Source organism: Saccopteryx bilineata, chromosome 1 (assembly GCF_036850765.1).
Source record: "Saccopteryx bilineata isolate mSacBil1 chromosome 1, mSacBil1_pri_phased_curated, whole genome shotgun sequence".
Lineage (NCBI taxonomy): Eukaryota > Metazoa > Chordata > Mammalia > Chiroptera > Emballonuridae > Saccopteryx > Saccopteryx bilineata.
The window spans coordinates 142,186,586-142,200,641 of NC_089490.1; the positions used below are offsets into that span (position 1 = coordinate 142,186,586).

At 48.1% G+C, this 14,056-nt stretch overlaps 1 protein-coding gene across 3 annotated transcripts in view; it reads right to left on the reverse strand.

The window, feature by feature from the left end:
• The window catches only part of C1H19orf44 (chromosome 1 C19orf44 homolog), a 38,795-nt gene that overhangs the window by 2,664 nt on the left and 22,075 nt on the right, over positions 1 to 14,056 (reverse strand). Inside the window, exons 3-8 of one of the 3 annotated variants that reach the window (XM_066271040.1) lie at positions 10,569 to 10,893; positions 6,916 to 6,989; positions 5,166 to 5,580; positions 4,033 to 4,125; positions 1,965 to 2,131; positions 114 to 191 (exon numbers count right to left, since the gene is read on the reverse strand). In XM_066271040.1, coding sequence (XP_066127137.1) covers positions 120 to 191; positions 1,965 to 2,131; positions 4,033 to 4,125; positions 5,166 to 5,580; positions 6,916 to 6,989; positions 10,569 to 10,893 — 1,146 coding nt within the window. In that variant the 3' untranslated portion in view covers positions 114 to 119. Of the gene's footprint in view, positions 1 to 113; positions 192 to 1,964; positions 2,132 to 4,032; positions 4,129 to 5,165; positions 5,581 to 6,915; positions 6,990 to 10,568; positions 10,894 to 14,056 lie in introns of all 3 variants that reach the window. The other 2 variants (XM_066271031.1, XM_066271048.1) reach the window with 2 other exon arrangements.

Genomic DNA, 14,056 nt, shown 5'->3' on the forward strand with positions numbered 1-14,056 from the left:
AGTCCTAGGTGCCACCTGTCTCCCTCCTACATTTAATGTCCCCTGGACACTAGTGTGTCACAGCTAGAGTACTGGAGCAGCTAATTAGATCAGACCCACAAGTCTAGCCTTACCTGTGTTCACAGTTCCTCCTTCACCTCCTTCAGAGCATCCTCCATGGTCAGCGGGGTGGGCCTGTGGTGCCTGATATACTGTGGGGCAGAGGACAGACGGGGATGTGTCACCAGCACCACATCTGCCCACTGGGGCTTTGGGTACTAAAGATAGCCCCAGCAGTTCCCGGTCAGGCAGACAGAAGAAAAATGATGGGTGCCATGTGACAGTGCTGTGGAAACGAGTCTGAAAGGATGAGTAACCAGCTGGGAAGAAGGTTCGGGGCCTCTTAGGATGTGGGTCCAGAGCAGGCAGTGAGGAGCCATGGTGTCTATAGCAGGCAGTGTGGTCAGATCACTTCAGCCTGTGTCCAGTCCACTGATGGACATCCAACAGAGGAACAAAAAGGACCCTTCAGGGTGCAATCAGCAAAGTCTGGAATGTGGGAGACTCAACTTGTTTCCTTCAACAAATAAACAAAACCGTTGGGATTGGGTAGACCCTTAGAACAGCGGTTCTTAAAGTGGGTCCCAAGTGGGCCACGCTGCCACCCAACCTGGATAGCCACAACCTTGGGGTGTGGATACCGGTCAGGGCTGAGAACCACTGCTACAGATTTAGAGGCTAAAAACACAGAAGACAACCTCAGTGTCTGGACTGTCCGGATCCTGATGAAAAAATAGGAACGAAATGTTCAACTTGTATGAGACAAGTGGAAATCTGGACCCTGGATATCCAATGAGACAAAATTTAATTGGATTTTAGTATGATAATGGTATTGTGACTTTTTTAAAAGTCGTTTTTTGGAAATACGTACTGAACTATTGGGTGATAAAATACTAAAAAATCATGCCAAACAGTTCATATAGTATGATGCCATTTCTACAAAGAAATATACATATTATACAATACCTATTATGTTGTAATAATATAATACATAATATATTACACAAGCCCTGGCCGGATAGCTCAATTGGTGAGAGCATTGTCTTGCTATGCAAAGGTTGTGAGTTTGGTCCCCAGTCAGGGCACACACAGCACCAGACTGATGTTTCTGCCTCTTTTACCCTTCCTCTCTCTAAAAGCAATAAATAAATTGAAAATACAATAGTAACAGTACAGCGGTACCTTGAGATACGAATTTAATTCGTTCTGTAACCAAGCTCGTAAGTCAACTTGTATATCAAACTGCCGATACTGGACCCATGTGTCAATGCGCGAACTAGCGGCAGCTTCCCAAATCACGACTAGTATCTTGGAATTTTGCTCGGATCTCGAACAAAAATAGGGACCAAGTCGCAGCTCCTATCTTAAAAAATTCGTATGTTGGTCTGTTCGTAGCTCAAGGTACCACATATATTACACATACTATAGTTCATATTTTACATAAGAAAAATATAAAGAATACATCAAGCTGGTAATATCTAAAATTACGGAGGACTTTGTAAGTTACATATCTCCATAACAGTGTTTTTATAAAATAGCATTTTGTGTAATGAGATAAAAATTAAATTTTTGGAAGGAAAAAGAGGTGAGTATGACATCCCTTGAGCTTCAGCCCATGCAACTGAGAAGAGAGACCCCAGCTGGATGGTGCCGGGTAAGTCTGAAGGGACAGCACCCCTTACCAAGAAGGTCACCTTTGGTCCGAGGTCACTCCAAGCTGTGCCAGCTTTAGCACGTGCTGGGCTGGCTGTCAGCAACCCCATCCCATACCAGCTCTCATTGTGGACAAGGAGAGGACAGATTCCTTCTCCCAGGACAAAAGGTGACTGGGCCCAAGCATCCCTGCTGCGGTGGGCTGAGTGCTGTCCCCAGTCAGAACCCTGCCTGCCCTCCCTCGCCCAGGAAGGGGCAGCTGCAGTAGTCACCTGTTTGGTTTCCTCCAGGGTGTGGTAGTGGAACGAGTCTTGGTCCAGGGACTGCAGGAGGGACCCATGCAGGTGCCGGCTGGTCTCAATGAACTGCTGGGTCAGACTCAGCTGCTGCTTCATCATGTCACTGAGTGCGAACACTGCTGGGCTGTAAGCTGTCAGGGCTGACCCGGCACCGAGTTACTGAGCAGACCCTGGGCCCTGAGCCCACCAGTACGCTCATCCTGTCAGCATCAGCTGCTTTGGACCCAGGTACTCTGCAGCCATCACCCCTTCGTCTGTGTCTGTCCAGACTCCAGAAGCGATGCCACCTTGGGATCAAATGAAGGCTTCACCTATCCAGTATCTGTCTCTAGTAAATGAACTGCCTTCTATTGACATGCCTGAACCTCAGGGCTGCAGCTGTATAATGCTCAGCTCTTAGGCAGAAACAAAGTCTTCACCTCCATATCCAACACAAAGAAAGCTTAGTGAATTGACACCCAAAATGTGCAATTGCACAATGTGCATTATTTTAACACTACAGAACTGTCCACTTAAAAACTGGAAAGTCATAAAAATTTTAAAAATAAAAATTGAAAAGGGTAAATTTGCCTGACCGGGCAGTGTCACAGTGGATAGAGCATTGGACTGGGACACAGAGGACCCAGGGTTCGAGACCCCGAGGTCGCCAACTTGAGCGCGGGCTCATCTGGTTTGAGCAAAGCTCACCAGCTTGGACCCAAGGTTGCTAACTCAAGCAGGGGGTTACTCAGTCTGCTGTAGCCCCACGGTCAAGGCACATATGAGAAAGCAATCAATGAACAACTAAGGAACCGCAACAAAGAATTGATGCTTCTCATCTCTCCATTCCTGTCTGTCTGTCGCTATCTGTCCCTCTCTCTGACTCTCTGTCTCTGAAAAATAAAAAAAGAAAAGGGTAAATTTGATATTAAGCATTCTTAAACACATAATTAAAAATTTTAATTAAAATTATAACCAAAACAATTAGAAATAAAAACTGCAAAGTATTAAAAATGGTCATTATTAAAACTACATAATAACATCGAAAAATCTTTGAGGTTGTCTTTTTTATTTTTTTAAACATATAAATGTTTCGGCCTGACCGGGCGGTGGCGCAGTAGATATAGCATCGGACTGGGATGCAGAAGACCTAGGTTCAAGACCCCGAGGTCACCAGCTTGAGCCCAAGGTCGCTGGCTCTAGTAAGGGGTTACTCGGTCTGTTGAAGGCCTGCAGTCAAGGCACGTATGAGAAGGCAATCAATGAACAATTAAGGTGTTGCAGTGCGCAATGAAAAACTAATGATTGATGCTTCTCATCTCTCCATTCCTATCTGTCTGTCCCTGTCTATCCCTCTCTCTGACTCTTTGTCTCTGTAAAATAAAAAAAAATAAAAAAACACAAAACATATAAATGTTTCGTTACAATCGGTATATTTTTATACCTTCATCTTTTAAGAAAGCTAAGGAAACAAAAATGAGCAAAAAATAGCAGGTACTAGACAGATCCTTGCTGGTGTCATCCAAGCCATCCATCAGTGGCCCCATGGGAAGATGGCAGTCTGGGCTCCATAAGGAAAAGGTTTTTGGGTGACTTGAGTGCCTTCCTCCCACCCCAGGTAGGGTGGGGCCTCCCCAGACCCCATAAGTCCGCCAGACTCAGCAAGGCCAGGTCCCTGTCCACCTGGCTGGCTGCCTCACAGCATGGGCTGAGTGTCTTCAGAGAAAAAACAAATATGAATTCTGGATAAAAAGGCTGAAAGGGGAACACACAAAAATAGCCCAGTTGGATGGAGGGGCTTAGAGGTGTGTTACTTATAACCTTTCTCTTTTGTCCACCATTGTTTTCTTTTGGCAAGGCAGACTGAAGGTTTTTGGACACTTGATCTGTCGTCTAGGATCCTACAAACTGTGGTAGCTACCCATGGCTGTGACAATCTCTGCCAATGGATTCCCCAAACCCGGTGCTAAAGGGGGCTCCACATTTCCAAAGGTAGACGTGAATTTGCAGGTAAAAATGCATTCACTTCATTGCATGGGCCCCGGAGTTGGGCTGTTGTTACCTTCTATTGCATCTGTGCTTATGACATGACTGGCGATGGGTGCAGGATCCACGTAAGCACCTCCCAGGGCTGGCCCGATTGTCGCCACACCAGCTGCTGTTCCAAGGACAAAGGAGGAGGGGTGAATGGCAGGATTTGGAGCAATGGCTGCTGTACAGCTACCCTCCAATCTAAATGAACCTACTGGGGAGAATTACCTCCCCTTGCCCAGTCCAGGAACAAGCTCTGTCTATGTTGTGGGTATTGTCTCAACAAGACAAAGGAACAAGACAATGTTTATAGGAAAGGGAGCTTTCTGTCCAGAAGGGCCAAAGCTGACACTGGGGAGAAGAGAAATGTCTGGGAAGTCACACTGGGCATGATGAGAAGAGCCCCCTGCACCAAAAAAGAGAATCCATCCAAACACACCAAATTGAGATGACTGGCAATGTGTCAGCCCTTGAAGACCCTGCACTAGGCCCCATAAGTCACTTGAAGATGCACTGTCCTAGCTCACCCTGGGCAACACTGACATTTGTGGTCACATCACTTTTTTTTTTTTTTAGTGAGAGAGGGACAGAAAGGAAAGGAGAGAGATGAGAAGCATCAACTTGTAGTTGTGGCACCTTAGTTGTTCACTGATTGCTTTCCCATACATGCCTTGATGGGGGGGGGGGGGGAGGGGCTTCAGCTGAACCAGTGACACCTTGCTCAAGTCAGCGACCTTGGGGTTTTAAACCTGGGTCCCAAGCATCCCAGGTTGATGCTCTATCCACTGTGCTACTGCCCACTGAAGCTCACATCACTCTGTTGGGGCCATCCTGAGGACTGCAGGATGGCGAGCAGCATTCCTGGCCTCCACTCACTACAATGTCATCCTGTTGTCATAGCCAAAAATGGTTCCAGACCTTGCCAATGTCCCCAGGGGAGAGAATCACCCCAGTTGAGAACTGCTGCCTTAGTCTGCCCCCCACAACTGTGGAAAAGGAAACCAGGACATTAAGGTCCCCCCAGCTAGTTAATGATGACAGGTAGACCTCCAGACCCTGGAGCTCCTTGTCATGATTCCAAGGATACCCGCAGTGCGCACTGAGTGCCTGTCACTGTCACCATGGCCTGCACCTCTCTCTCCGACCTTTAGGCCACATGCTTACCCTGTGCCCACTGGTAGGTGAAGGGAAGGTCAAGGGTCTGCACAGCCTTCTCCTTCACCATGATCCGGGTAACATCCTGGGCCCACTTTTCCTGAGATGCACGTGTTCGTGGGGGATGGTCTGTCTTCAAGCTCACAGGGAGTTCAGACAAAGTGGCCAACGTCCTATCCAGGGACTCCTCAGAATGGGTCATTGGCTCTGATGCTGTCAGACTTGAGGATTTCTCAAAATCTTCCGAATAAGCCAAGCTCACCATGCTGACCACAGGCTCCTCAGACATCGGCCTTAAGCTGGAAGCACTCTGGAGCCCAGCAGAGAAGGCTAATAACTCGCTCAGGTGCTCTGAGACCTCGCTTCCAGTTGGAGGGCCCCTGGCCCAGAGGCTTTTGCTGGATGCCTTGTTCCTCTGACCTTTCTGAAACAAAGAACAGTAGAGACAACTAGAAAGTGTTTTCAGATGATAAACATGCTCCAAATAACACTGCCTTAGAATGAGGTGCAGGCGAGGGTCCACACTGGTCCTCTTAGATATGAACAGGCGGAGTATTTGAGAGGGACTTTTGAAATGCTTCAGCACAAAGCTGCTGCACTTTGCACTGATGGTCTGAGTGTGTGAGGGGAGCACATGAGTGACATCTGTAAAAGTGTTATTATTGTGCATTATTGAAACATGCCTGTCTGGCCTGTGGTGATGCAGTAGATAAAGTGTCCATCTGGAATAATAAAGTTACCTGTTCAAAACCCTGGGCTTACTCAGTCAAGACACATAAAAGTCTGACCAGGCAGTAGCACAGTGGATAGAGCGTCGCCCTGGAACACTAAGGACCCAGGTTCAAAACCCCAAGCTCACCAGCTTGAGCACAGGGTCACCAGCTTGAGCATGGGATCATAGACATGACCCCATGGTCTCCGGCTTGAAGCCCAAAGTTCACTGGATTGAAGCCCAAGATCACTGGTGGTTCAGCTGGAGCCCCCCCTGGTCAAGGCACATACAAGGAAGCAATCAATGGTCTACGGTCATACCGCCGTGAATGCGTCAGATCTCCTCTGATCTCGGAAGCTAAGCAGGGTTGACCTGGTTAGTACTTGGATGGGAGAAAATAATCAATGAACTACTAAGGTGCTGCACCTATGAGTTGATGCTGCTCATCTCTCTCCCCATCTGTCTGTCCCTGTCTGTCTGTCTCTCTGCCTCTCTCGCTAAAAAAACACACACACACAAAAAAACACAAAAAAACATAAGACAAGCAAGCAATGAACAACTAAAGTGAAGCAACTATGAGTTGATACTTCTTGCTCCCCCCCTCTGTAAAATCAATAAATAAAATATTTTTAAATGCCTTTGATAGTAAGGTGGTGGCTAATGGCAAGAATCACAAAAGGGCACTGAAACAAGTCAGTTAGGTGGTGCTATGGGGTGATTAAAATGGGACCTGCTTTAATGTCATATGTATTAAGCAACTTCATCCTGTTATCACCTAAGTCGGGGTCTCCCCTATGGTACTCGACATTTGAGGCCCAAAAACTCTTCTGCTGTGCGGGCCATCTTGTGCCTTTGCAGGGCACTGACTCAACACCAACAGCACATCCCACCCCAGTCATGACAACCAAAAAATGTCTCCAGATATTGCTAAGTGTACCCTGGGGGCACAGTCACCCCCAGTGAAGAACAGCTGACCTAAATGAAGAATAACAATTGCAAGCCTCTCTATGCATGACCTATCATAAAAAATTAGATAGTTGTACTTACTTTCTGTTCCAAGTCCAATTTCTCACTGACAGCTGGAGCCAGATCATCAAGGGATAAAATATTTATTCTAAAATCTGTAAAAAAAAAAAAAAAAGTAACATGACAATATTTACTCATTTATTTACTCCATAGAGGTTTGCCATCATGTTAGCCCTGGGCTAAGCACTAGGAAGAGGAGGACAGGAAGACATAGTCCCTGTCTGTGCTTAGTAAGCTAGTCCAGGGGGTCAGCATGCTCTTCCCCTAAAGAGATGGAGCCTGACCAGGCGGTGGCGCAGTGGATAGAGCGTTGGACTGGGATGCAGAGGACCCAGGTTAGAGACCCCGAGGTCACCAGCTTGAGCGCGGGCTCATCTGATTTGAGCAAAAAACTCACCAGCTTGGACCCAAGGTCGCTGGCTCCAGCAAGGGGTTACTCAGTCTGCTGAGGGCCCGCAGTCAAGGCACATATGAGAAAGCAATCAATGAACAACTAAGGTGTTGCAACGTGCAATGAAAAACTAATGATTGATGCTTCTCATCTCTCTCCGTTCCTGTCTGTCTGTACCTGTCTATCCCTCTCTCTGACTTACTCTCTGTCTCTGTAAAAAAAAAAATTTTTTTTTAAAAGAGTGAGATGGAAAATACAGAGCTCTGTCCTTCTGGTGTGAAAGCCACCACAGTCCAGGTATAAACAACTGGGCATGGCTCTGTTGATAAGTTTATTTATAAAAACAGATGCTGGGCCCTGGCTGGTTGGCTCAGCGGTAGAGCGTTGGCCAAGTGTGTGGAAGTCCCAGGTTCGATTCCTAGTTAGGGCACACAGGAGAAGCGCCCATCTGCTTCTCCACCCTTCCCCCTCTCCTTTATCTCTCTCTCTCTCTTCCCCTCCCATAGCCAAGCCTCCATTGGAGCAAGGTTGGCCCGGGCGCTGGGGATGGCGCCATGGTCTCTGCGTCAGGCGCTAGAATGCCTCCAGTTGCATTGGAGCAACAGCCCAGATGGGCAGAGCATCGCCCCCTGATGGGCATGCTGGGTGGAACCCGGTCAGGCACACGAGGGAGTCTGTCTGCCTCCCCACTTCTCACTTTAGAAAAATACAACAAACAAACAAACAAACAGATGCTGGGCCTCCTGGGTCCTGGTTTAGACAGATGAGCAGTCACAATGCTATGAATGATACAAGGTGACAAGTGTGTTAGATGTATGAGGGTGGGGAGGGGCACCCCAACCTTTCGGGGAGGTGGGAAGAAGGCTACAGGGCCCAAGAAGTGGCACCTCAGGAAGATGTGAGACTGGTCCCGAAGCATCCTATGTTCTCATTTAAAGCAACTCAAGGGCATGGGAGCTGACACTGAATGAGCATTTTGATGTGCCAGCTGGCCAATCGCCAAGGCCCGATAACGTGGGTGTTAAAGACTATGAGCAGAAACAAATGGCAGCAGGGTCCCCTGGGCAGGAAGCAGGAGCTGAGGTGGGAGGGAGAAGAAAAGCAACATCAGCTGAGGGGCATGCCCTATGCGCTCGACCCACCCATCGCAAGACCAGACCCAATCCCCTGTCGTTCTACTCTGAGGGCTCACCCCCTCCTCCAAGCTCCTCTAACCCGGATCCAAACATGCACTTATGAACAAAACCTCTGAACTAAGCCCTCCCAGCTGGCCCAGGACAAAGGCCCCAAGGGAGATGATGGACTTGAGTACTGGGACAGCAGTCACTGGCTGGAAAGTATCATTATCATTACATCAGCTGACCTTAAATGCACACGCTTACTAAGGCAGGGCCATTGGAGACACTTCACGGGTATTAGCTCCCTGACTTGGCTCTGCCCCACTTTGCAGATGAGGAAACTGAAGCACAGAAAGGCCAAGACTGCATAACCAATAACCAGCATGGCCAGGATGTCCATCCAGGTATGTCAGACCCCAAACTCAGACTTGTACTCGTCACTCCTAGCTGCTCCCTCCTTGGAGGCTACATCTGGATGTGGAAGGGTGGGTCTGGCCACCAGGAGAGGTCCCTCCAGGCCAGCAGTGGACACTCACTGGTGAGAACACCGTTTACCAGCCCCTCAGGACCAAGGATCCTGGCCAGTGCCGCAGATACCAAGTGGCATTTGACAGATGGCAGCCCCTGAAAATGCTCAAACTGGTCTCATATCTACAACCTAAACCCTGTCCCGATGCATCCTCTGACCCTAACCTGGGCGGGTGGGAGGGTGGACCTTTGCTGGCAGCGATTCTACCACCCCCACCCCGAGGTGGCGCCTCGGTGTATTGAATATTTCAAAATGAATGAATCTGAGAAATGGCAGGTGCTGCAAGGTCTCTGCCCTTCTTTCTCCCTGAAGCAGGTCAGAAGACCCTTCTGTGAGAGGAAGGGAGCAGCACCCTGTGGCCAAGACAGGGGGACACTGAGAGGAATTGCAACAGGCAGGCCTTGCTCAGCATCCCCCAGCTTACTGCCCTTACTCACTTCCTTTCATCCTGTCACATTTCTCCAGGCCTTTCCACTCCTCATCAAACCTGGATGCACAGACTCAGGCCTGGCCTTCCTTCAGGTCTTCATTTCCTCATGAGGGCTCCTGCCTCATGTAAAACTTACACTAAATATTTATTGACCATCCACATGCTTTTCTCCTGTTCATGTCTTTTGTTGCAGAGCCCCAGTGGAGAACATAAAAGGGCAAAAGGAAAAATCTTTTTTTTTTCCCGTTCCACTGATTCGTGAGTTCCCGTCACCTGGCACCTGGGGGGGGGGCGGGGCTGGCGTCTGTATCCTCACAGGACAGCGCGGGCTCTGGGGATGCAGTTGTTTAGTTTAGATTTGAGGAGAAAGCTCCCCAGAAGGAAGAAATCCATGTTGGCAGCACATCTCTTTCCTTTCTCCTCTTTCTTTCTTAAATATATATAAATTTAAAATAAAAATGTTCAACAATGTGAAAATATTAGATATTCACTGTGATTGATTAGAGATTGTTTCTTTTTCCAAATTTAGAAAGGAGGCAAATTTCTCTTTTATAAAAAGGAAAACTGAGTTGCCATTCTTTTTCACATGGTTCTAGAAGGATTTCTAGAATTTCAGGTTATTGCTCTGTAACAAGTCAGGGTTACTGGGCGAAGACATTAAAGACAGAACAACAGCCTCACCAGGCGGTGGTGCAGTGGATAGAGCGTCGGACTGGGATGCAGAAGACCCAGGTTTGAGACCCCAAGGTCGCCAGCTTGAGCGCGGGCTCATCTGGTTTGAGCAAAATCCCACCAGCTTGAACCCAAGGTCACTGGCTCAAGCAAGGGGTTACTCGGTTTGCTGAAGGCCCGCGGTCAAGACACATATGAGAAAGCAATCAATGAACAACTAAGGTGTTGCAACACGCAATGAAAAACTAATGATTGATGCTTCTCATCTCTCTCCGTTCCTGTCTGTCTGTACCTGTCTATCCCTCTCTCTGACTTACTCTCTGTCTCTGTAAAAAATAAATAAATAAATAAATAAAGACAGGACAACAATCTGACTTGGCCCCTCAACCAGGAAAGGAGGTCAGGGAGTTGAGGGTGTGACAGGCCCACCAGGCACTCCCTGTGACAATAGCCTGTGACCACCATATTGGGGACCTAATGATGGCCTTGCCCTTTCAGCCCAGGGTGGCAGCTTTGCACAGGGTCATGGGTTACCATTTAGGCTGTTGTCAGAGGCTTCTGACAGCAACTCTTCCCCAGGTTCAGCCTCGCTCCTTCCCTGAGAGGGTGAAAGCCTACTGTGTGCCATGGTCAGGGGCACTGACTTGGACACAGTGCTGGTGATGGAAAACGATGACGCCATGTTGGACGCTGTGTCCCCTGGAACGTGCGTCTGTGGGGAGCGATCGCGGGAGTGCCTGCTGCGGAGGGTCTGGTCTGCCGACTGGAAGGCTGGCAGATGTGACGTCCCAAGCGGCATTGGGCTGGAAAGTTCCTCACTGGGTGGTGCAAGGAGTTCTGGTTTAGTTGGAATCTGATCCTACTTTGGCAGAAAGAAAAGAAACAATATTACCAAAGTCCTTATCATTCCACAATGTGGCCAGTAGGGTTCATGAGATCAAGGCTTTCTAAATCATATATTTATCCCTCAGCGGCCCTCTCTCTCCTCTCCTCTAATTTCTGGAAATCAGGGTACAACATTTAGACAAGATAACACTGAAATTAGAAATACACCACAAATAATCAGAAATATCATTTTGCTTTCAAATACATATTGTTAATTACATTTTTCTAAACAAAGCCCCATGAGTACATGATCTGTGACAGCTTGGACCTTTGACAGAACAGAAATGAATATGCAGAGGGTTTCACCATAAAACACAGCCGTCCCAATACTTAGTACCCACTAGGATAGCTATAATAAAAAAAACAGAAAATAAGTATTGGCAAGAATACGGAGAAATTGGAACTCATACACTGCTGGTGGGAATGTAAAATGGTGCAGCCTCTGTAAAAAACAGTTTGGTGATTAATAAGTTACACATAGAATTACTCCAGGACCCATTAATTCCACTCTGAGGTATATACCCAAAAGAACTGAACACAGAGACTCAGCAACTGGTACACAAATGCTGATACCAGTAAAATTCACAGTGCCAAAAAGGTAGAAACAACCCATATGCTCATCAGTGGATTAATAGATAAATAAGATATGGTTCATCCACACAGTGGAATTATTTGGCCATTAAAAGAAGTGAAGCACTGCCTGGCCAGGTGGTGGCACAGTGGATAGAACATCAGACTGGGATGCAGAGGACCCATGTTCGAGACCCTGAGGTCACTGGCTTGAGTGTTGGATCATAGACATGACCCCATGGTCGCTGGCTTGAGCCCAAAGGTTGCTGGCTTGAAGCCCAAGGTCGCTGGCTTGAGCCCAAGGTCACTGGCTTGAGCAAGGGGACACTTGCTCTGCTATAGCCACCCTCCCCTCATCAAGGCACATATGAGAAAGCAATCAATGAACAACTAAGGTGCTGCAACAAAGAATTGATGCTTCTCATCTCTCTCCCTTCCTGTCTGTCTGTCCCTATCTGTTGTCCCTCTCTCTCTCTCTCTTCTGTCTCTCTCTGTCTCTCTCTGTCTCTCTCTCTCTCTCTCTCACACACACACACACACACACAGTGAAGCACTGCCTGACCAGGTAGTGGCACAGTGGATAGAGCATCGACCTGGGACGCTGAGTAGGACCCAGGTTTAAAACCCCAAGATCTGGCCCTGGCCGGTTGACTCAGTGGTAGAGCATCGGCCTGGCGTGCAGAAGTCCCAGGTTCGATTCCCGGGTACACAGGAGAGGCGCCCATCTGCTTCTCCACCCCTCCCCCTCTCCTTCCTCTCTGTCTCCCTCTTCCCTTCCCGCAGCCGAAGCTCCATTGGAGCAAAAGATGGCCCAGGCGCTGGGGATGGCTCCATGGCCTCTGCCTCAGGCACTAGAGTGGCTCTGTTCGCAACAGAGCGACACCCCGGATGGGCAGAGCATCGCCCCCTGGTGGGCGTGCCGGGTGGATTCCGGTCGGGCGCATGCGGGAGTCTATCTGACTGCCTCCCCGTTTCAAGCTTCAGAAAAGTACAAAACAAAACAAAAAAACCCCGAGGTCACCAGCTTGAGTGCTGGCTTTTGAAGTCCAAGGTCACTGGCATGAGCAAGGGGTCACAGGTCACTGGCTTGGCTGTAGCACCCCTTCCCCCATCAAGGCACATCCGAGAAAGCAATCAATGAACAACTAAAGGGCCACAAGTACAAGCTGATGCATCTCATCTCTCTCCCTTCCTGTCTGTCTGTCTCTCTCTCTTGCCCTCTTACTAAAAAAAGAAAAGAAGTGAAGCACTGACATACACTACAACATGGAGACGAACATGATACCGAGTGAGAGAAGCCAGACACAAAAGGCCACATGTTGTATGATTTCTTTTATAAGAAATGCCCAGAACAGGCAGATCCATAGACAGAAAGAAGATTAGTGGCTGTCAGGGACCGGGGGAGGGAGAAATGGGAGCTATTATTTAATGGGTACAGGGTCTCCTCTGGGGGTGATAAGAATGTTCTGGAGCTACATAAAGGTGGTAGTTGCAAAATATCGTGAAAGTACTAAATGCCACTGAATTGTTCATTTGAAAATAGTTAATTTTATGTAAATTTCACCTCAATAAAAAAATAGAAATATAGCCCTGGCCGGGTAGCTCAGTTGGTGCAGTGGTCGGTAAACTCATCAGTCAACAGAGTCAAATATCAACAGTACAACAATTGAAATTTCTTTTGAGAGCCATTTTTTTTTTTTTTGTATTTTTCTGAAGTTGGAAACGGGGAGGCAGTTAGACAGACTCCCTCATGCGCCCAACCGGGATCCACCCGGCATGCCCACCAGAGGGGTGATGCTCTGCCCATCTGGGGCGTTGCTCTGCCGCAACCAGAGCCATTCTAGCGCCTGAGGCAGGGGCCATGGAGCCATCCTCAGCGCCTAGGCAAACTTTGCTCCAATGGAGCCTTGCCTGCGGGAGGAGAAGAGAGAGACAGAGAGGAAGGAGAGGGGGAGGAGTGGAGAAGCAGATGCACGCTTCTCCTGTGTGCCCTGGCCGGGAATTGAACCCGGGACTCCCACAAGCCAGGCCTACACTCTACCATTGAGCCAACTGGCCAGGGCCTTGAGAGCCAAATTTTTTAAACTTAAACTATATAGGTAGGTACATTCCTTATCGAGGTAGCACCTGCACATGGTATTTTGTGGAAGAGCCACACTCAAGGGGCCAAAGAGCCGCATGTGGCTCGCGAGCTGCAGTTTGCTGACCAGGGGCTTAGAGTATCATCCCAATACACCAGGGCTGTAGGTTAGATCCTTGGCCAGGACACATAAATGAGTCAACCAATGAAAACATGAATAAGTAGAATTACAAATCAATGTTTCTTGCCTCACCCCCCCCCCAGTCTTTTCTCTCTAGAATCAATTAAAAAAAAATTTTAATGGAAATACAGCCTTCCTGAGTTAATGATTCCTGTGTGGTACAAATAACAAGTGAGTATGGATTGCCTGGCATTAATTACCTCTGGTGTTCCATCAGTCATACAAAGTGCTGTCCTGTGGTGTACACAATTACAAGTTATTGCAAAACTGCCAACTGTAGCCCAAATTCCATCCCCTACAAAGCAG